Genomic DNA, 23,708 nt, shown 5'->3' with positions numbered 1-23,708 from the left:
TGCTGGGCCCGGGACATCCACGTGGCTCTTTCTGCCTGGAGTCTGTTCTGTTATATTGTGTGTGTATGTGTGTGTGTGCATTTTAAAGTATTTACTAAGTGTGATGCTGGGAATAAAAACTATGTAGCCTCTAACTCAAGTTTCCGTTCCACTGGCAGAAACAGACCAAGTCACTGGCAAAGACAATCAGTTCAGGCCGGTCAGTACGGGAGAGCAGAGTCGTGGGAGAGGTCTGGTGAGCATGAGGCAAAAGACACACCTCCTATGCCTGCCGGGAGCCGGGGTGGGGCTGGGGGTCGGGAGAAGCCTCCTGAACGTGAGTGGAGACTAGGAGCGCAGAGGGTCACGTCAAGGGTGCAACCAACAAGGGGCACAATGGATTGAGGGTTTTGGTGTATTTTCAGAGAGCTGAGAACGGAACACAAGGTGAGGGATGAGAAGCAAGCTTGGACAACTGGGTAAGGGTGGACACAGAGGTGCTTTGTGCCAGGCTAAGGATCCAATGATTTCCTTAATCCTTTGTGCCGCTGAAGGCTTTTAGGAGAGGGAGTAACATGGTCAACTCTGCATTTTCATGAGTACCGGAAGGCTGTGTATTTATCAGCTATGACTGTGGACTCTAGTACAGGAGCTGGGGTTCAAATCCTAGCTCCACCTTCTTACTCTTTGTGTGATGCTGGACGAACCACCTCCTCTCCGGGCCTCAGCCTGCTCATCTCTAAAACAGGGCTAATGAGGCTTTTACATCACAGGGTGGTCACGAGGAACTCCCAGAACAATGGGATTGTTCTATTTAACACGGCATTCCTGTGGCTGGGTGGGAGAAGGCGACTGAGGTGGACAGTCAGGAGGCTGTTGCAGACATGGAAATAAGAAATGCTGAACTGAGGCTAGAGATGATCATAAGAGATACAATTTAAATGAAATAATGGAGACAGAAATAAGGAGGATCAAAACGGCTGGTGAGTGAAGAAGGTGATGTCCCCAGTAAGGCGCTGGATTCTGACTCGGGCACCTGGGGAGGCGGTGCTGGCGTTCTCAGACAAAGGGAGTCCTGGTGGACAGCCAGTTAGGGGAGGACGGAACACAGAGAGCATCAAGACCCTCCCCAGTCCACATTCCGGTGTCTAAGACCCTCTATTATGTTTATTTCTACATCTCTGTGTCTCACCTCGGGCTGCACATCGAGATCATGTCTTGGTTATATTCACATCCTAAATGCCTGGTGTGTTATGTATTTGCTCAATGTATTGGGAAGTAGAAGGTGGGGAGGGGGGAAGGGCCAAGCTTCTGAATGATGGACAGAAACACAAATGATAAGTCACATTTTTTTTTACCTGCTTCAGACTCAGGAGGAGAATAAAACTGACCGTCAGAAAGCCCACCAGGTATAAGCGCCGCTCTCTCCGAGGCATCCTGAACGATCAGGAGTCCTAGAAGAGAAGAAACTCAGCTGCTGGGAATGACGTCACGGTTCTGGGAGCCTCTTGGTAAAGTTAAATACAATAAAAGGGTGTTATTATCACATTTTAAAAAACACTTAGCAAGAAGAGGTACTTCGAAAATCAATCAGAAAGTAAGTTGTATTAATGAGCTACGAACTAGCGCTGTAAGGACAGATTCCAACTAGCTTAAAAAAATTGCTTCCTGTTACTTATGGGATTCTTTGGTTCAGGATTTATAGCCTCTTCCCCTTGGAAATACCTACTTCCCTATCGAAATCCACAAGATCAAAACCAAAGCACAAAGCAAAACCAAAAAACCTGGTCAGCTGGCACAAATGGCTTACAGTCTGCATTTGGTTAGAGCAATACCAGACATAAAGCATAAAAGCACTAGCAGGTGACCATCGGCGATGAGTTCTTCCAGCTGGAGCAGGGTTAACACTGAGATCAAGCTGCAGGGAGCCCTGGGCCAGACAGCAGGTGCCAGGTATGCGTGTCATATACGCTACAGGGGAAATCAATGCTGCTTTAAATATTTTCCTTAAGTTTGTTCTGCTTTATTAGTTACTCTGAATGTGGTTTAATCACAGAAGCATTCAAGCTGCAGTCCCACGAATAGCTGCTATGCCTTCAGTAAAGTTCAGTTTGATGTTTATATACAATTTTTTCAAAAGTGACTTCCATCAGCTTTGTTTGTCCCTTTTCCACATTACATTTTCACAAAGGAGCGGAGGGCACATGACAGAAGATGAATCTTGGTCTGATTAATGTGTTTTAAAAGCTACTGTTGGGGGAACGTATAGCTCAAGTGGTAGAGCACATGCTTAGCACACAGAAGGTGCTGGGTTCCATCCCCTGGTACCTCCTCTAAATATAAATAAATAAGTAAACCTAATTTCCTCCCCCGCAAAATTAAAATAAATAAATAACTTTTTAAAAGAAAGAATCTATGTTAAACTATAATTCTTTTCTTATGGGTTTCTTCTTTGTAAATGAGATTTTGAAAAAGAAAACCACTTGCAAGGTTATTTTTCCTTCTGCTGTTTCTCAAGGTTGTAATTATGCTTAACTTTCTATAAGACATACAAAAATTTGTCTTCCCTATTATGCAGGGCAAATTCAGCCAGGTGATTGACAGAGCATAAAAGCAGCATGTCTTGAAACTGCCTGGGTCTCTGGATCGAGCTTTGACCTTATCACCCCCAAGAGGGCAGGTGGGATGGGTGGGCTTCCACCAAGGCCATCATGCAGAGAATTCCAGCCCAGGAATTCATCCTAAAGCTCAATCAAATCCTTTGGACTCCCAGTTAATACCAGCCACAACCGGAGATGATAAGAGCTTTGACAGGACTCACGATCACACAATGCCAGCTACCACTCTGCTCCTCGGCGGAGGACGGGGAGAGCCTGAGATGGGTGGACACTTCTCTGGCTTGCTAACTTCCTCCTCTGAACTCCAACTCCATCATCAACCCATCAACAGTCCCCCCTCAGCTCTCAGCTGCTCAAATGATGGCCCATTCAAAGGCACCCCCTGCTGCATGGACAGCAACATGAGACCTTAGAGAAATGCTGACTTCTATTTAGAATTGCTACCTCGGCACAAAACGCTTAGTGCCCTCCGGCCACTATTAAACAGGGAGAAAAGGTGCACCTGTCGGAGGAGAAGGAGGTGTTGGCTATTGCTGTTGCCCTGGGAATGACTTTTCCACCAGCGTCCCCACTTCCTTCCAGGGACGTCTAGCCTGACAGCTGAAGTGAGGAGTCACATCCCGCCCCTGCCCTCCCATCCACCCCTCCCGATGTCTCCTGCCCCTGCAGAATGGAGACATGCCATCTGCCCAACCCCACCTGGAGCTCCAGTTGGAGCCGGACACCTGCAGCCCCTCCTCTGCGCCCGGCCGCTCTCAGGAGGCCCCCTCGGAGCCAAACTTACTGTTCTCTTCCTCTGCCTCTTGAGGCAACACCTTGAAATCCAGGAACCACGTCTCAATCCAGGCGAGGATAAAGGAAATGATGGGCAGCACGTAGCCGAAAGCCCCTTGAGAGAAGAGCTGGAAGGACAGACGGGACAGCAGAGGGAAAGGCCGTTACCGGGAGCTCACCTGGCAGGAGGTGGCAGCCACCACGCAGAAAAAGTGGAGGGCCGTACCTTTGAGAGGATCACTTTTGCTAGTAAAAAGGCACTGGTCACCGCTGTCGTCAACTGAAAGACAAATAATCCAGTACCATTCAAATTAGATGCTTTACACTGTGAACACCTACCTCATGCAAGAGACCTGGCTGAGCCAGGAGCAGGCGATGCCTGGAAAGGCTCTGTCCGCCTGGGCTCCCTCCCACATCTCCCAACCTCTATCCCCGAAAGCAGACTGAGGCAAAGTGGGCTTCCACGGGGCACACAAGCCCTGCCTGGCAGCTTGAGGTTTCCCTTAACCCATGTCTTAGCACACTGGTGTGGTGGAAAACTAAATTTTGTCCACTAGAGGGTGCCACATGCAAAGATGCTATCAGCACAGAAGGGACCATTGAAATACAGCGGTAGAGCTTCCCCAGGGATAGCTCCACAGGACCTGGGCCCTGTCATTCCATCCTCCAACTAAGATCCATGGCCATGTGAAACCTGACTGAAGTAAGTGCCAGCAAGGAGGTCAGGGAAACATCAGACATCACGTTCAGACAGTATTAACAAAGTTGCAGTCAGTTTTGTTAGCAAAGCACACGCATGTGTGTACACACACACACACACACACACACACACACAGGAGAGGAGGCATCTTACATTCGGATGCTAATTAACTTTACAGGCTGACACTAAGTGTTCTTTAGGGACCAGCTGACTTCTCCTTCCAGCTGCCTGGCTCCTCTCTGCACATGTTTTGAAAAACAAGAATCAGAAACAATAAAATGCTACATCTGACCTGTGATAATTTGCAAGTAGATATTGAAGAAACTTTCTTAAAACTCTCAATGCGTGTCAACCACTTTGCTGAAACAAACATTGCGACAGACGGTTTGGCAAATACTAGTGCACATTCTGGAGACTCCGGAATAGAATGTCCAAAACAGGGACTGCTTTAGAAAATGGGCGAGGGACACTCACTACAGCTATGTGGGGTCAGCAAAAGCGTCTTCAGGAAAGGAAGTCAAGCCTGGCTGAAATTTGTCAGCCTCCATCCGTGAAATGTGAGCCTGGGCTCAAGAGATGGTCTGATGGCAGCCCTGGGGTTCTGGGGATGCTCAGAAGAGATGGCCCAGGCAGAGGCGGCCTCTGGTGGACTCTCTGTTGGGACAGCAGCACAATGCCATGCCCAGCTGGACAAGCCCGCAATGGGCCCCACTCAGACCGAGGCCTCACGCTCCAGAAGCAGGACTCCAGGTTATTCCTGACCGTGTCTCTCCCGTCTGAGATGTCAACATGCCTCCCAGATACCTGCCTCGTCAGAGCTCTCACAAGGGTGAGTGTTCAGACGTCTGCGGAAATGGCAAAAATAATTCAGGCAGAGTTGCTTATAGTTCTTGTTTCAGTCCATAAATATTTATTGAGGGTGAACAGCATGTGCTAAAGCTCTGGGCTAGATGCAAGGACACAGAGCTGAGTAAAAACGCCACTGCCTTCAAGAAACCCGGAGGCAACAATAAAAAGGGACACACGAGTTTTTGCCTGGAAGCCTGGAGGGAGGTGGATAAAACAGTGAGGAAGGCAGTGATCAAAAGAAGCAGAAAAATCACCAAGCAGTTTCAACCAAAGAGGAAACTGTTCAAGTGCCTCTGTGACAGAGGGACTGAATTCATCTCCTGTTTGCAAAATTAGGTAGAGGGTGGGTTGGTGCTTGGCCAACAGTCATTGTTGGGTCTCTGGATTCCTTGTCTGTCTCAAGTCTCCATAGAGACAAAGCTAATTACTCATGACCACTGGAAAGAAGCCCCGGAGAGTTAAACCTACTGAGGTGTGGAGGAAGGGGACCGGGGAGAAGCTAGTGGAATTCAACCCAGATGAAAACCTCGTCTGCCCTCAGCTCAGCCCTGCCGTGAGCCTCAGCCCTGGAGGGGATGAACCACTCACCGACCATACTCACCGCTATCGCCCACCAATGGCGCAGTCTGCACACAGCATATGCAAGTATTAACACTTTAAATCGAAAAACCGCCAAAAGCTATATATATAAAAAAAAAAAAGATAAGTTTTAAGATACACACACAAAAGTGAAGTAATTCGGCTTTATGAAGAACCCACCAAAGTGTCTTCATCATTCTGGTTTAGGACTGCCACAGACTGGTCCTGATTGACAGATCAGCATTTGGGATCTCTGTTCTAGAATTTATGGAATACCATTCGAACAGGGATTCAAATTAAATGCCCATTACCAACAAAAGAACATATAGTTCGATGTTGATTTTTCTTTTCTATTGGAGTCTACGTATGTTCTCATACCCTTTGAAGGTGGGAGAAAATGCTTTCAAAGTTGACTTTTCCATGCCAGGTACAAACACTCACTTTTGGAAGATGCCAGATTCTCAGCGAAGTCCACTGTAAAGCTCTGGGTTCTGGGGTGTGGTGAGGGTTCTGCTGTCCCAGGGGCTATCCTCTGATTTTTCAGGGTGGTTCAGGGACTCCTCTGAAACCCTTTATGTGCATCATTACCCCGTGTAATCCCCACCCCAGCAACCCCATGAGTCAACTATCATTAATGCCAGTACACACATAAGATGGATAGAAAACTTGTCTGAGGCCACACAACTCCCAGTGAGGAAGCCAGGATCTGAACCCAGGCAGCTTGACTCCAAAGACCAGGCTCTTAACCACTATGCCACAGCTGTTTCCAAAATTCTCATCTATTAAGGAACTGACATAGAATGCAATTTTACCAATTTTACTTGGAAAATACGCTTATTCTGAGCAGACGGAAGTCAAGTGGGTCTTGAGCAATGCCTCAGGGTAGGGGGTCTGCCAGAAGTTCCTCACTAATCAAAACTGCTGAAAGGCTGGAGCCCGACAACTTCTTTGCTACCACTGGCTAGATGACCTCACTTAAGGTCCTTTTACGTACATGAAGTTCGCAGTTACATTTGTTTTTAATCTGCTGCCTTCATTAAAAATGTGTTTTCCGATAATCTGCTAACCATTTATTCTCTACTTCTCGTAGCTCTATCTCTGCATCCTGGACTTGGCAAAAGTAGTTAAGTCTCTACCCCTCCATCTCAAAGTCTCCAAGATCCCAAGGTTTCCCGGAGGCGGTGCCCCTTTCCAAGGCCAGGCATGACAGTCTTCCCAATCTGAGCTAAAGGGCCCCACCTATTTGTCCAGCGCCATCAACTCCTTAAGCATGGCATACAGACAGCCCTTGGAGATCTGGCCAAGGGACTAAGCTGGCTTCCTGGCAATTCCTGGCTCAGGCTGTTTTAAGATAAATTCAGCAAGGGAAATGAAAGGAAAAAGAGAAATCAAATTTTGTTATTCTACGTCAATAGTCTTACAAGAAAGAATTATCAAGAGATTTGGGATCTAGCATGCTCTGTGGCCTGGGCAGGTCAAGGCACTGAACCAGCAGACTCGGTTTCTTCAATTGCAAAAGGGGATTAAGTTCTATCAGTGGTTTTCCAAATATTCTGTAGCAGTTGAACGCTTTTGCAACTCAGTCTTATTGGAACCCTAACATACTGTACAGAAGAAAATGGAATTACTCAGTTTAGAAGAGGGTGATGACAAGGAACCCTGATCTCTATTTCCTGAGAATTCCATCTCTCCTTATACTCGCTTCTGCAGCATGTGTGGGAAAGACCAAACAAAACAAGACTTTTTAGAGTAGTCTGAAACACACTAGAAACTATAATCACTAATACTCTCTACCAAAAGCAATGATGATGGTAACAGTGATTGCAGGTGAGTCTCTGAGCTTCCAGGATGTACCTAGCACTGGGCCAAGTGTCTTCCACGTACTATTTCATTTACTTTTCAGAACGACGATGATCTCATTTCACATATGAGGAAACTAAAGTTTAGACCTAGAGACAGTCAAAGACAGACAATCAGTGATAGTGTTGTGGGTCAAATCCAGGTTTTTCTGACTTTAAGGTCCTACTCTTAACCACTGTTCATACAGCTTCTAAACATAGTAAATAAAGTAGTTGAATTTGGGGCGAATTCTTTATGAACTTTGCCTATGCTGTGACTAACACAATGTTACAGTCTGACTTACAGACACTATCAACCGAAAAGACATACCACAGAGATGTATCAAACCCAATCTGAGTCACAGTGTGTCCTAGAAACATGCTGCAAGCATTCGTTTGAAGTGAACGCCTCACCTACAGATGACTGCACCCGTGTAATTCTACAGCTGACTGTTTCCCAAGATGATCAATAAATCACTTTTCTCAAAAATTCCTATTATTGAAAAGTGAAACAGAATTATTACTAAAGATATACTCAGAAATTTATCTCAAGACAGAAAAGGAATAGCATTTTCATTGTGTTATTATATGTAGAGGTGACTTCCTTTCAGTGATTAGGGTGTGTCCATGACGTCTATCTCAGCCATTTTCAAGAACAAAGGAAAATCAGAACAGCTTCTGCTGAGACCCCGTATCTCTCTGTAATCTTTCCTTTCCTTGAGATGGCCAGACAATTTCTTAGACAGAGACAGAGAGAACACTGAATGGGCCAGTAATAAGGGAAAAGAAAAGATAATGTTTAAAAGAGGACAAAAAGAATGGCATAGAATCTGAGGTCTGTTGATAGCAAATCTGCCTTTTGGTTAGTTTCATCACATCTGAACTGAAACAGAAAACAGAAAATACTTACAAATATGTCAAAATAAGAAGAGTAGTAGTCATACTGCACCACCTCCTTCTCTAATGTGTTCTCAATACCTCCGTTCACCTAGGGAGGAGAGTAAGGGGTAAAAATGAGGACAGATTTTATGTGTAAAAATAATACGAGAGCGCATGCAAGTAAGGTTTTGTATACACTTTTCTGTCTGTCGTCTCAGAATCCAGAAGTGTTAAAATATGAAAGAAAAGAACCCTCATCATTCCAATAGAAGGATGCTGAAGAGCACTTCTCACTTCGATTCTGAATTCATTTACTCAACAAATGTAAACGTAGAAGGAAGAACAGTGCCTTTTTTGCAGTTCACAGTTGGGCAAACCAAAATGTTCACTATGGAAACGTTTCTTCTCTTGTCAGAGAAAGTCTTCAATCATACAAACGTGCTTTTTTAAAGACCATTCGCATTTATCTAGGGCTCCCCCTACTTTCTGATCACTCTCCACTATTTTGGGTCTTGGAAGACCAAGAGGCCAACAGGTCCCCTGATCTCTTAGCAACTATCAGTGACAGCAGTTACCATGTTGCTCCGAGCATTTTAAAATTCTGCACTTTTATCAATTTATACATCTATATTTAAACTAAATAAGGGACAGACCAGACCTACAATCATATGTGACAAAGTCATAGTAAATGATGGATGAGTGACAATGTTGGCTCGGTTGAGGGTGGCGACAGTAGGATTGAAGAGAAGACTGCGTTGCGTTGTGGGTGGATTAGACAGGACTTCCTTTCAGACTAGATGTGGGGCATGAGAAATACTAAACAAACAAGCCAATCCATTCAGGTTGAGTCCTCATTTTTGGCCTGAGCATTTGAACATTGTTTACTGATCAAGAAAGAGGCAAGGAAGTAGGGTGGGTGTGTGTATGCGTTGCCGGGGAGCAGGCTGAGTTAGGCATCCGAGTCAGGCACAGCAGGCAGGTCATGGTGTAATATCGAAAGCGAGTCACTACCTTCTGGAAGATCTCACAACCATGTTTTCCGATCTGCTCTAGAACCTGTTTCAGCTCACGACTGCAGGAGATCCAACGCTTCCATGTAGCTCTTTAAGAATGTTAATCATTTAGAGCCGGCTTACCTATGCACTTCATTTCCTATAGATAAACCTGACCTTCTAACCAGCCTAGTATTTTCTCTGCATCAGCCCTGTTCCCTCCAAAACACACACACACTCTTGTCTCAGTGCTTCTGCTGACCTTCATCTCCAAACCCTTTTCCTATTGCTCCCACATCCCAATCCCAGATCATCCTTCTATTTCCAAATTCCACCCATCCTTCCACACCCAACTCAGTCCATCTCCTCCACTCACTCCTCAGATAACTCCAACCCACCGACCTCCTGCAACCTGAATGAACTTGTTACCATTGGTCATCACAGTTTGATGACAGAACACAGTGACAATGGGTAATAAAATCGGAATCAGAATCAGTGGGATAATAAATACTTGAAATATGTGTAACAACAGCAAGAGAATAATAACCAACTTTTTTTTCCCCTCCTTCTGGGTAAAATTTACTTTGGTTAATAGTAAATGACATAATCTACAGTTGCATAGAGCTTCCTAACGGCCAAGGGCTGTTGTATATGTCTCTTTATTTGATCCTCACAAGAATTCACAAAGAAGGCAAGACAGGTATCAGCTCAGTTAACTGACTGAGAAACCAAAGCCCAGAGAACGTAAATGGACAGTTCCAGGGTAAATCAGAAACATTCTGACACTTTCTAGTACAGCAGTTAGAAAATAACATGAACAGTAAGCATTGATAAAGGCCTTTCTTGAACCAGAATCTCAACTGAAGGGTCAAAAGCTGAAAAAGCAACTTCTACGGCCATTTGGGTCTATCAGTCTAAGAGCCTGGGGGAAGAGTCTGGAGGGGAAGTGAGTCTTCAGGCAAATCAAGCCATTGAGGAATTCCAGGTCCAATGTGGGAAATCAGTCTACTCAAGGGTGCAATGGGAGGCCCGAGACAGAACCCCAGAACCACCCTTGCAACTGGCGCTGAAGAACTCAGCTGCCCCAAGGTCGGCCAGGAGGAAAAGGAAACCAAGGTGCCCTCAGGCTTCTCCAGCTGGCCGGGTCCCTGCACTCCAGGCAGGGTGGGTGCCGGCCAGCTCCCTGCGGCCAGGAGGAAAGGCGGCTGAGTTGGAAGCCATACACAAAGGCAAAAGAGTTTGGTGATTGCTATGACTGCACAGAACAGCTGGGTCCCCATGCTCTTGGAAGGTCTACGCTCCCTTTAATGTGACTTCTTTCCTCTCTTAAAGACCAACACCATGAGGCAAACTTTAAATCTTTTTGTAGAGCCTGCAACCCCGGAATCAGAAGCCTGTGTCCTGACATCAGTAAATGCAGAGACATATAAAAATCATGATGGATCTGAATGATTATAGAGATTTACAGAGAAAGACAAGAGAAAAGGGATGGTACAGAGTGTCATAAAAAACCCAGGTCAGGACTGACAATTCAAAACAAACAGAACTAGAAAATTAAATGTTCAAAAACAAAAATAGCCTTGCTGAGAAAGACATGACAGATGATCTTATAGATACACATTCTTGTATGATTTTTTTTTTTCTTTTTACAGTTGTGGAAACTGGCAGTTGGTGGAAAAGTGAGGATCAAGACACATTTCTTAACTGCGAGGTCTGGTGATTTTTCATTTATAACAAGTTTCAAGCAGATGTAGACAGATCCCTTTTGATGAACAAAACAGGGTACTGCCCACTTACTTTGCTTCCATTTCAAGTTCCTCAAAGCAGTGAAAAAGGAGGGAAGTGAGAAGAGTAGCTCCATGACCCCCCACAGCTCCACCCCTGGGCTTCCCTCACTTAAACGCACTCAGTGGTCGCATCAGCGGCAAACCAACGAACTCCTTGGTTTTCTGCTGTCACACAATAATTTTAAGTGTGCTTCATTCAAACGGCGGCTATGCTTCCCTGTCAAAAGATGCATTTCCTTTCCACCTCTCATTCTACAGCTGCTAGTTTTGAAAACACGTTACTCCTTTAAAATAGACATCAATTTCAGTATTTTCTTTAATGTGTACATATGCAACAAACAGTAAAAAGAAACACTTTAAATTACTGTTGTCATATCACTGACTTATTTGGTTTTAAATAAAAATAAGGCAAACCCACAGTGCTAGATTAACAGAAGGAAAATCTGTAAAAAGAAACTTAACAGTAGATTCGTGTTGCGTATTACCCTGATTGGAGGACAAATCTTATTTTCTACTATAAGTACATATCTGCTTTCATAAATAGCTTTATTCTTCTATTAGAATTCATGATGAAATTAAATTGAGTCCAACGACCCTAATTATTAAGAGTCTAGAATCTAGAACTAAAATTGCTGTTTTGGATCAGAATATTAATCAGTTTAGATTAAGACGCTGACTCTTTCTATTATAAAGCGAAATTAAAAATCATTTTCCAAAGGCATCTCAGTATCTTTTCATTTTTTTCTCTATTTTAATAAATTTCTTATAAAGCACCGGCACTGTGTTTAGCAAAGAGTAACTGCAACAATAAACAATAGCTGACAACTATTGCTACCCAAGCCTTTGCAGATATTTCTTGGAAAGAAAAGAACTGCTGAAAGTGAAGGAAATAGACAGTTTTTGCCTGGGAGGAAGTATTCTGGAAGAGTTCACCAATTGTTGGTAAGGAATGTACCCAGTCAAAGCTGAGGCTTTGGAGAAAACAGACACACTGGGTAAAAATAAAACATATTATTAAAATGAATTTCACCTGCTTATTTTTACTTTTATTAAATGTAGCAACTAGAGAACTTAAAATTACATGTGAGGCCTTATACTTCTACTGGGCAGTACTGGTCTAGACAATTATTTGGCAACAGAACTGCATAAACCTAACAAAATAGAGACAAACTTCCAAATGTCTCTAGGATTTTTCTGGATAAAATATGAATAAATAATACCTTTGCAAAAAAATAAAGAATAATGACATGCAAAATCTTAAATTTGGGATCCAGATGTCCCCTTAGCAAAACCAAAATAGAACAAAAAACTTAACTGTGGGAACTAGAAAGGAGACGCAACATTTAAAACATATTCCAGAAGCATGCTACATTTTTGGAAGCAAAGATCAGCAATTTTTTTCTGAAAAGGGCCAGGGAATAAAAAAAGTTTGCCTTTGTGGGCCAGATGGACTCTGTCAAAACTACTCAACTACTGGCACAAAAGCCAGTCACACAGTATGCGAACAGGTGGGCAGGACTGTGTTCTGATAAAACTTTATTTATACAAACAAGCCAGTTGAATTTGGCCCTCAGACTACAGTTTGCCAACTCCTGTTATAGAGCAAAATATCATGGATTCAACTTTTATACGTGCGAAATGAATTTTAAATTAACCAGGTGTGTTTTAAACAAATATAGTAAAAAACAAGAAAGGCCCAAGTCAGCCAGAGAAGACCAATGTTGCCTCATTTGCAAAAAGATGGAATTCACTACAATGAGACAGAAGTGAGGAGAAAAATAAGAAGACCGTTTTTTTCTGTTTCTGGAAACAATTCATGTAACATCATGGAAAAAGAAAAAAAAAACCACTTACATTTAACTCTATTATCCACAGTAATGTTACAAACAAGAGGTCAAAGGTGACAAACAAACAGAAAGTCCTCCTGACATCAGATATGCCTTTCTTCTCCCTTCCTTCGTAGGACTCGATCCTGGCCATGAGCTGCGTGGGGTTGATGGAATGGACGTCGCGCAAGGAGGCATGAGAGCTCTGACTCCCAGTGAGAGCGTTCTCCACGTCTTCTGGCAGGGAGTTCATCCTGCAGGAGGGTTAAAGGAGCCTCTTTCCAACTTCACCATCCCTAGAGGGAAGAGATCTTTGGGGAATAAAAGAGAGACACCACGTTAAATCAGAGCCCACCGCTACCACAGTGCTACCCCCACCACTGTGCACGGTTCCCTGATTTGAGCATCCAGGCGTCTTAACCGAGGATGTTATGTCTTGAGGAAGACATAAAGAGAAAGCGAAATGAGGAGCAATTATTCATGTTATCAATCAATACTACCAAAAAAAAAAAAACTGTTACAGAAAAGACGGTTAATAAAGACAGCATGCAAATTTACAGTAGGTAGTAAACAGTAGAGGCTGGCTGTGAACCACAACACAAAGGTGCCGGGTAACTTTGGGGCAAGCCTCTGGGTGAATGAGCCAAGCCAGCTCCCTTCCTGTGCCAGACAGAAAACCTCTACAGTTCTGTAAGTGTCCTTACCCATGGACTGGGAAAACATTTACTGAATAGCTGCTCAGAGGGCATGCAACCAGAACCTGCAAACTGGCTATAAAAAAAACCCTGTTTCCTCAAGAGGAACTGCTTTCCACCACAGGTATCTAATAAACCGAATTTAGCATTTCCATTACCTCTAAATGAATTAGCATGTTTCTGGGCCTCTTCTTGGAAAAGAAGTATGCATGCACCAAAAGGTTACCATCATGCAAACAAACATACCCCACTGGTAGTGGCAACAGTCACAGTCCCATTTGGAGATGCAGGAACCCCTCCCCACAAGGTCGCATGTGCTTCTATAATAAAGGTAAAAGACTGGCCATCTCACCGATCTCATCTCCTCACGGATGAGGCAAAGTCATCAAATAGAGGGTACGGTGGATGGTACTTTTGTTTGCCAAATATTCCAGTTTCCCTTCCTATGCTACCTCTCCCTGGGGGAGGAGTATATCCCCTGGCTCTACTGAACTCACATGCCTTTCTGTGGCCAATGTGATGTGTGCCACTGGGCGTCCAGATCTCAAGAACCAGTGCATGGCTCACCACGGACTCTGCACAAGAACTGGATGTTTAATACTTTCAAATTCTATCTGGGAAAATATCCAAGCTCTTCCTCAGAAATGAACAGTGTGGTCTCCTCAATTCACCAGAGATTTTGGAGAGCCTGCTCTGTGCTAGTCTCTGTGCCACAATGACTGGCAATGTCCACAAAAAGAACATTTTCAAGGTGGGTAAAATATAATTTCAAAACATTGCTGGAATTTCCCAAAAGTAACAGGGTCCCATCGGGTCCTATTCACAGTCCAGAACTCCATGTCTTTACACCTGACCTTTGTTTCTCTCCCTCTCCAAAATTGGGAACAGAAGTCCTTTCCCCATTTTCATACAATGTGGTGATTTCATAACATAACATTTTGGAAAGCAATCTGGTGATATGAAGTAGCATACTGTAAAATATTCATATTCCTTGATCCAGTAGCCCTACTTCTGGAAATCTAATGGAAATTAACTGTAGACCTTCAAGGCAAAAATTGATCTACGTCATTAGAAACTGGGTCAGTGATTGCCTTTGAGAAGGAGGAAGAAGTGACTAGAAGGCACAAGCTTGGTCAAGTCGTATTTCTTGGCCTGAGTAGCACTAACATGGCTGTACTCACTTTTTGATAATTTATTGACATATAAACAAGTTAAATCCACTAAACTGTACAGAAAATTCAACAAATTCACAATTCAAGCTGAGGACTGCTTTTAGGAAGAACATCAGTCTCACTCATTCCCCCTTTCCTGAGCCCACCCCTCATGAATGGAAAAGGACAACAAAGCCAAACACCGAGCCTAGACATCCGAGGCTGTTTCAAACTAAAAACTGGCATCATCCAATGCTACACCCCTGACTTGGGAAATGAGAATCATTACATTATTTTTCAGACATGTGCACTAATTCACAATCAGCTAGAATGTACAGATACTTGCAATAGTTTCAATAATAAAGTTACTCAGTACCCAGAGCAGCTTGAGGCTAACCAGACTGACCTCTGTCTGGGACAGAGGAAAATCTTAAAAGGAAGAGAGAGCTTCCTTTTAATGTGTAAAGACAAAGATACTTCTACAGCCTCTTTCTATTCTAGAATTACAGGACTTCGCCCTAACCATACCCTCAGAAAGATGCAGTTCAACTGTCAATTCCTTCCAGAAGACTTCCCTGAAATGCTCCCCATGTGCCAATCCCCAGGCAGGGCCCAGTGCGTCTCCTCCAAGTTCTTCTCAGACTAAAGATACGCCATCGATGGTAATGCTTATCACACTGTGCCTTAATTATCCACTTAGTTGCATGCCTCTCCTGCTAGCTGGAGGCCTCCTTGAAGGCCCTGAACTTGATTTACACATCCCTGTGTCCCCAGGAACTAACTACCTCAAACACCGCAGGGTACCCAGCACGCACTGGGAACAAAACAGATACGGACAGAATAAATTCTGTCTAGCTTCAAGCACAGAGGCTAGCACAGAGCAGGCTCTCCAAAATCTCTGGTGAATTGAGGAGATCACACTGTTCATTTCTGTGGAAGAGCTTGGACATTTTCCCAGATAGAACTTGAAAGTATTAAACATCCAGTTCTTGTACAGAGTCCTCTCCGGGGCTGGCTTGAGGAAAACTACGTCTCTCTGAAGAGGTTGTTAAGCCCTGATTAGCCGTATAATCTATAATACAGGGTTTATAACTATGGAAGAAGCATGGGGGGGGTGTGGGAGAGGTGGCGAGGAGTGGGGGGTGGGGGAGAATTAATAAAATAAAGGAAAACATCCCCCTTTTTTTTTTTTTCTGGAACTTGTGTAAGGAGATGAGAACCCCTTTTGGTTGTTTTGGTTTTTGAAAAAGAGAGTCGTATCGTAATTGCTTTATCTAGATGGGTACCTGTCCTCTGTATTAGCCAGCAATGTCTACAACTTTGCTGTGATGACAAAACCCCCAAAACTCAATGGCTTTAAACAATCTACATTTATTCTCAAGCTCACAGGTCTGCAGGTGGCCTGAAGTAGTCTGGGCCCAACTGGCAACCCTGCTTCAGGCCCCTCCGGGGAGCAGAGCTCAGCCTCAAACCATGTGTTGGGTCTGTCTTTGTCCTGGGACCAGGGCTACCTGGGCCATGTTCTCTTCATGGCAAGTCGAAAGAGCACACGGGACAAGCTAGACCCCACGAACGTATCTGAAATCTCTGCACACATCACGTCTGCTCGTGCTCTGTGGCCAAAGTTTATCTCAAGGCCAAGCCCAAAGGGCATGGAGCTGGGATGCACATTCCACCCAAAGAGGAGGAGGAGGTCAGTGAATACTTGCTGACAAATATTCCCATCTACCACAGCCAGCACCATTCTGTGTTCTAAACCAGAGGGCAACAAACTGTACCTAGTAGGTGGAATATGGCCCACTGCCTGTTTCCGAATACGGATGGAGTTTTATTGGACTTCTGTTGGTATCCACTGCTATGGACACTTTCCCACCAAGAGAAGAGAGGTGAACAGTCACAACAGAAACCATATGGTTCCCAAAGCCTAAAATATTTCCTATCCGCATTTTTCTAGGAAGGGGGACTGCTGCTTCCATTAGCTTCTCAAAGAGAAGTTGGGTGAGATTGAGTTACTGTGTTGTAATTAGTGAAAAAGATTAGGCTAACTGATGAATAGTAATTTTGCCAATACATGCTCTGATTCTACAATTAGAGCAACTTCTAATTCATTCTTATCTTCCCACAGGTCGCTCTCCAGACACAGCACAGCTCAGGCACAGGTGGTCTTGTCCTGAGGCCACCGCAGCGGTCCTTCAGCCCAAACGCTTCTCTTTGCTATTCTCTTGCCTTAATGCCGCACCACTAGAACTGGAGAAAAATTCTACCTTGTCTCTCCTGGTAGCTTCCTAAATGATGATAATATCCTGTCCAGGTGGAAAAAAACAAAAACCACAGCCTGAGATCCTTTTGATTCCAGAGAGACTAGCTTACATCTCTGGGATGCTGCTACTGCACTGGTCCCCATGCTGGTTGCAAAGCTGAGCCAAAACTTCAGTTCCATCTGCTTTAGCATGGAATTGCTACCACCCAGATGGGAAACAGGACGCTTGGTACAGGAGCTCTGATGCTAGCATTTTGCCCAAGTCCCAAGGTCTCTTTTAGGACAAGTCTAGAGGGCTTCTGAGCACCTGCTGGTGGAGGCCAAACCAAGTCTCTCGATCCAAGCACCCAGCCTCCTTCTCCGTATTACTTCTGGAGAAGCCACAGCCAGGACACTGCATTTTCCCCTCCGAGACAGAGAGAGAGAATGAATAGCAGACGTTAAAAATATTTAATTCAGCAAGACCTTAGTCATCATCTTATCCAAAGGCCTGGGGAGCAAGATGTGGCTTACAGACATGTTTTGCTCGGTCTTGTACGGTGTTTCTAAAGATTCTGAACTAGTTGCTAACATTTTAAATAATGAACTTTCATATAAAATTCCAGATGTCCAGCTTCTCTGGAAAAGTTAACACATAGGATGGCCAGGCCTGCATTCCCTTACCAGGAGAATAAAGCCAGCAAGCTGCTGACCTCCTTAGATGGAGCACTGACTCTGCACTTGGCCTCACGCTTGACCCAGCCTGGAAGCATCTCAGTCTGCCACTTGGATCTAGTCCAATGCCCTTGTTTTACAGGCAAAGAGAGTACAAACCTGAAGCTTGTGTCTCATCACGTTGTTTTAAAGCCTTCTTCATCTTTGTTATCAAAATTATTCTTGCCTATAAATGTTTGCTTACAGATGAAAAAGCAAAAAAAGCAGCAGCTGAGGCTATGGGGATGATAAGGATGCCCCCATATTAAAGAGATTTCAAGATATAGCTTAAGGTTGAAAGTTGGGTTTTCCACTTCTTCCCTCTCCATCACCCTGCCTCACTCACCCCTGATTCCTGGAAGGAAACAGGAGGGACGCCAGAAGGTGTTCAGATGGCCCCTAGGATGCAGTCACTGAATCTGAGAGTCCCTGAGGACCTGGGCTGCCTCAGCTGTGCTCGCTCCATCCTGGGACAGGGTTTCTCTTGGGGCAGGAAGCACCTCGAGCTGGTTACTCTCTCGCAGGGCCACCACGTGTTATGAGACCTGGTCTATAATGGTTTTGAAAAGTCCTGTTCAGAGCCCACAGGTTACAAAATGAAACAGCTAGAAGTGGAGAATATTTTGTCAGGATGAGAGACATAACAACTAAGAAACACAGGTGCTTTAAAAAGTAAACATGCACAGAGAAGAGAGAGCCTTAGGAAGGAAGCAAACCCAGAGTATCAGAAACACATAATAAGATAGCCTTCATAGTCTAAAGGTACCAGCGTGAGGTGAGGAAAGTTCTGTGTGCCTAAGAAGACCTGGAAATTCTACATGTCAGATTCAACTGATTATTCAGGTGTTCATAAAATAAAAACTTCTACTTAGTGTTTGCTTAAATGAGCTGCTTATTAAAACCTCCTAAAGTTGGTTTATAGTAAAGATGCTCTAAACAACAAAACAAAGTGTGAATCACTGTCTTGTACTTCTTGTTACTGATGCTACAGGTATGTTGATTTTACTCTGGAAGGAAAGACCTGGCAGAACTCCAGTGAAAGCGGCTTTAGAAAGACTGGCAGCGGGCAGGGTTAGGGAGTTGATGCATTTGTGTAACATGCTAGCTTCCTGGGCTGGAGAACTAGCACGATGAAGCACTACAGGAAGTTTAATAAAATCAAGATCAAACAAACTGGTCTTTGGCAAGTGTCCATCACCATTATGTTCACATTTCAAAACAGGTCTTTATTTTGTGTTGTGCGTATCCTGTACAGCAAGGTTGGTCCTTCGTAACAGCGGATGAAATGATTCCCCTTTTTAAAAGTGCCCTCTCTCCCTCCCCACCCCGCGCCCCTGTCCTTGGCATGTTTTGTACCAGCGATCATTCTGAACTGTACATAATTTATGTTGCAAGAGGCAAAGGGCAAGTTTTGGATTTTGCTTCTTCAAAGTTTGTTTTTAAACGACAAATAAAAAAAGAACATTAAAAAAAACTGTCTTGGCTGTCTTTATGCCTTATATACTCCAAGTTAAATACCATGTCTAGAAAAGCATTTCTAAAATCTGGACTACTGGATTAAATTTCAAAACTCCCACACATCACATCCAAATTAGTAGTTGTAGTAATAGGAAATTACTGAACAGAGAGGTGTAGAAAATAAAGTTATTTCAAAGTAATAAATGAAAAATTCTAAAAGCATCTAAATAAAATCACCAACCAATTGTTTGGTATTACTTTAAAGAAAAAGAATCTTTCCTGAATCAAGAAGTCAGATTTTGCCAGCAGACTGTTATTAATTTTCCAACTGAAAATGAGTAAAAATGTTTAGAAAAAGAAAAACAAAAAAAAGATCTATGTGCATGTCTGAAATTCTGCTAGGCTTTTTATAGATTTGCCTATATCATCAGGGCTTCATCAGGGGGAGAAAAGGAAAGAATTTTGAAATGATTAAAAGGATGCTGCCCTCTGAAAGTTAAACTACAAAATCAACACATGATGAATCAGAGTTGATGTGCCCTGTCCTTAAAGAAGCAAAAACAGTTTGTAGGTCAAGAAATAAGAACAAGTAGACAGGACGTATATTCAGGTCTAAAGAGGTGAAGATGGAATGTGCCCATCAGAAAGGGGGTGAGCTAGTCTGGAAAACACAGGAAAAGGAATGTCACAGGTAAATGGCGGCTGTGGCCAGCCTGGCCCTCTTCAAGTGGGGCTGCCTCGTCTGTTAGATTTTAAGTATCTCCAACCCACTGGCCAGATTATTCCTACGATTATTATTCCTATGATTAGTATGATGGCATTAGGGTGACTTTTGTCCCTGAACAATTTAGTAAGTCCCCGCCCACCTCCCACAAACTTTCACAATTCTGTGCTTCTTGTTAAAATGTCATAGGGAAACAACAGACTGGCTAGGCTGAAATGAGCATTCAGTCCACATGGCAGTTACGCTGTTCACGGCAGATTCTTAGATGTGAGTTCACCCATGTGAGGAAGAGCCACTTCTCCACTGGGCTCCGGACACTGAAACTGACCAACCAGGTTTGTTTCTCAGTCCGTAAGAAAGAGGGCTGGACTCAAACCTAATGAAGTCACCAGTGTGATGCCACTGAGAAGCTTTTTGGAAGGCTTGATGTCTAGACATGACCCGATGACACTTTAACAGTATTATCCTACAAAACTGCCCTTTAGGAACTTCTAAAGGTATCACCCAGAGGCCATGTTAGTATGGTAAGCCATAATAAAATATTAGCATATCCTCTATTAAATAAAGTATGCAAGTGCTAACATTTCAAAAGAGACTTATATAAAAGTGGTATTCTTCCAATATCTCTTTATAAACTGGCAAGTTATTATCAATAATTTTCCTTAAGTAGAATGACTAAGTGCATCACAGTTTTCAAGCTCAGAACAAAGCTATGATAATTGAACTTGACTATGCAATGGTGATACAACATCTGCTTAAGTCTTTGGGTATGATTTTGAATTCACACTCAATAAAAAGCAGGGGAGGGTACGTAGTTCAGCAAAGGTTTTTAATACGTACACAAAAACTTCAGAAACTCATTAAATAAATCTAGCATACTTCTAACATTATCTGACCAAGCACACACAACACAAGAACAAAAGAACAAAAAGTATAAACATACCCCATGTACTAACATGCTATTATAATATGGATGGTGTGTGCCTTATACTAACATAACAACAAAATCAACAGCTTCCTCACATTGAGACTGAGTCCGACACAATGCTGGGTACTTAACACACACTATGTCAGTTAAGCCTCACAACAGCTCCCACAAGTAGGACCCACATATTAGAATGTATTCCTGGAACATCACAAACATAAGTCAAAACCCACATTTAAAAAAAACCTAATAGGAAGGCAAATATTTCTGTTTACCCATTAAAATATTTCACTAAATTTCAAATGCAAGCATGAACACAACTTAAAATTCATTTGGACCAAAGTGTTTTGAAATTATGTATGTTTTGACTGGTTTTGAGTTTGAGGGCCTGGCATAACTTCAAACTTTATGGGACTCTTCATTTCCACCTAGACCTTCACTGTTTTCCACTTTTCTTCAAATGTAGCTCTCTCAAGTCTCTTATTGTCCAGGCTTGAAAGAAACATAGGGATATATATAAGTGATAATAAGAAAAAAACAGAATAAGCTGAAGGAAAATGGGCAATTGATGATCAGAGTTGGAGATGAGGAACGATTGGCAAACAAACAGGAGAGGAGTGTGTGCCCAATCTTTGGGGGACAAACATGTAGACAAGGGCCACAATGTTGATTTATCAGTAGAAGCCAGAAATCTGAACTGTCATAGGAAATTTCCCAAATACTAAGCATTAGTTCAATATTTAAAAATAAGAAAGGCACTGATGGTCAAGGAAAACTCATTACCAATAAGCCACCACGTGGTCTGTACTTTCCTAAGCTTTCCTGTAAGAAAAAACCCATATAAACCAAAAAATATCTACAGATGATGGAGATACCATCAAAATTCAGTTGCAAAAGAATAAAACTATTAACCAGTCATTCAAGTATACGGAGAAAGAAATTTATGCATCAAAATATACTGAAGATTTTATTAAAAAACTAATAAAAGATCATTTGCACGGTTGATAAAGTAGAAGAAATTATAGGTGCATAACACATGATTTGAGGATGAGGAAGTTCTTTCTAAGAAAATTTAGAATGGGAAACAAAACTAAATATATAAAAATCAAGTTTCTCAAACTTAAGAACATTAGAAGCAAAACTTTAAAAAGTGTTGAAGGATAGGTAATGAAAACCTTAAAACTCAATTAGATAATGGGCAAAGAAAGTGAAGGCACATAAGGAAAAGAAATGTATTAATAAACTAATTTAATTCTCATCCAACACCTGCAAACTTTTTAGAGGAGCAAATGAGATTTATGAGACCATTTACTAAATAGTTTTTGGGACCTTCAGGTAGAGCTCAGACCCCTTAATCTTACCTAACCTAACACATGGCCTACTTCTGCCTACTTCTCCAGAACCACTTCAGCGCCACAAAAATCCCAAGGAGTTCCCTAAAGGAATCACATTCTCAGCTACCTCTCTGCCCGTATTTTCCTCCTGATGTGAAGCGCTACTCTCCTTTAACCCTGTTGCTCTTCCTCATCCCAGTGAGCCTCAGCTCAAGGGTCGCTTTCTCAGGGCAGCTTTAGCCTCCTCCCCCTCTTCCACACCTCTCTGCCCCATCAGAGAACAGTGGACAAAGACGTCTCTACTGACATCTATCATGCTGCCTCAAGATCAGTTTTGCTCTACTTAAAAAAAAAAAAAAAAAAAAAAAAAAAAAGCTCATTTAGGAGTTGTGATTCACCCATTTACCAGCCCTTCATTTTGTGCAGTTGGGAGTAGAAAGTAACCAAGAGACAGTAGGAATGCATCTAAAATCGCATCAAAAACATAAAACACTAAGCAAATAAAATATATGCAAGGTCCCACCACCGAAAACGGTAAGACATTGCTGAGAGAAATCAAAGAAGATAAAAATAAATAGAGATTACAATGTTTATGGACTGGAAAAAATCCACATTGTTAAGAGTTCAAGTCTCCCCAAACTGATCTATAGATTCAACTCAATCCCAATCATAACCTCATCAAGCTTGTATATGGAAATGCCAAAGGAATAAGGATAACTCAAGTAATCTTGAAAATGAACATAAACTGGAAGACCCACTACTTAAAGACAGTGTGCACCAGCATAAGGATCAACAAACAGAGATCAATGGAACATAAGGAGAGCCTAGAAACAGATCTGCCCTTATATGATCATTTGACTTTGGACAAAGATGTCCAAACAATCCAAACGGAAAATAAAGAATGACGCTGGGACAACTAGATATCACAAGAGAAAAGAAAAACAAAAATCAACCTCAAACCCTAATTCACACCATGCAAACAATTATTCAAAATGGATCACAGACCTAAACATAAGAACTAAAAGTATAAAGCTGTTATAAGAATGTGCAGCAGAATATTTTAAAAACCTTTTTGTAGGCTAAGAGTTCTTAAAAGAAGGCACAAAAAGCCATAATCATTAAAAAAAAATTGTGTAGGCTGTCATGAGGGGTTCTCATCGGTCAGTTTGGAACAACTTGAACATAAAAATAAATAATGACTGTAATATTGGAATTTATGTTGGAAAAATTATTAAGTTCCATGAGCCCATGGTAATACTGTAAAAAAAAGGGAGATAAGGTAGGAGTTTTCCTTTATAGAAAAAAAAAGTTAGATAAAAAATGTAGAAGGAATAATGAAGTTAGAAAAATCAACAGTTTGAAACCCCCAGTTGGAGTAATTGATTCTGGCAAATTGATGGATGCTAAAAATTATTAAAGGGGATGTTCACAGTCTCAACGTGTTACCCTTCAGATTATTTAATAATTTCACTGGCAGTAACAGAGAGATCTGGCAGTCACCACCCATACCAAGTAATCAAATAGTATTACCAATAGGAGAACAAGCTGATACTATGATACAGTCAGGAGTACGTGTTACGACATACCAGTGCCAAAAATGTTTAACCTGAATTCAGTCTTAAGGAAACAGTCAAACGCAGTTGTGGA

The 23,708-nt window shown here is 42.6% G+C and overlaps 1 protein-coding gene and 1 long non-coding RNA gene across 2 annotated transcripts in view; one reads left to right on the top strand and one right to left on the bottom strand.

Moving 5' to 3' along the window:
- STARD3NL (STARD3 N-terminal like) overlaps positions 1-23,708 on the bottom strand; it is a 41,299-nt gene that overhangs the window by 6,412 nt on the left and 11,179 nt on the right. The window contains exons 2-7 of the mRNA XM_006185295.3: positions 12,850-13,132; positions 8,248-8,325; positions 5,522-5,599; positions 3,598-3,651; positions 3,382-3,499; positions 1,338-1,433 (exon numbers count right to left, since the gene is read on the bottom strand). Of these exons, the coding sequence (XP_006185357.1) occupies positions 1,338-1,433; positions 3,382-3,499; positions 3,598-3,651; positions 5,522-5,599; positions 8,248-8,325; positions 12,850-13,074 (649 nt within the window). The 5' untranslated portion in view covers positions 13,075-13,132. The remainder of the gene's footprint in view (positions 1-1,337; positions 1,434-3,381; positions 3,500-3,597; positions 3,652-5,521; positions 5,600-8,247; positions 8,326-12,849; positions 13,133-23,708) is intronic.
- LOC116665048 lies at positions 387-16,219 on the top strand. The gene is made up of 3 exons (XR_004321636.1): positions 387-464; positions 8,334-8,337; positions 16,205-16,219. It is a non-coding gene; the product is annotated as an uncharacterized LOC116665048 (long non-coding RNA).

The sequence above is a fragment of the Camelus ferus genome, chromosome 7, assembly GCF_009834535.1.
Source record: "Camelus ferus isolate YT-003-E chromosome 7, BCGSAC_Cfer_1.0, whole genome shotgun sequence".
NCBI classification, from domain to species: Eukaryota; Metazoa; Chordata; class Mammalia; order Artiodactyla; family Camelidae; genus Camelus; species Camelus ferus.
Note: the sequence above shows the minus strand (reverse complement) of the source record. Positions and strands in the feature narration are given on the sequence as shown.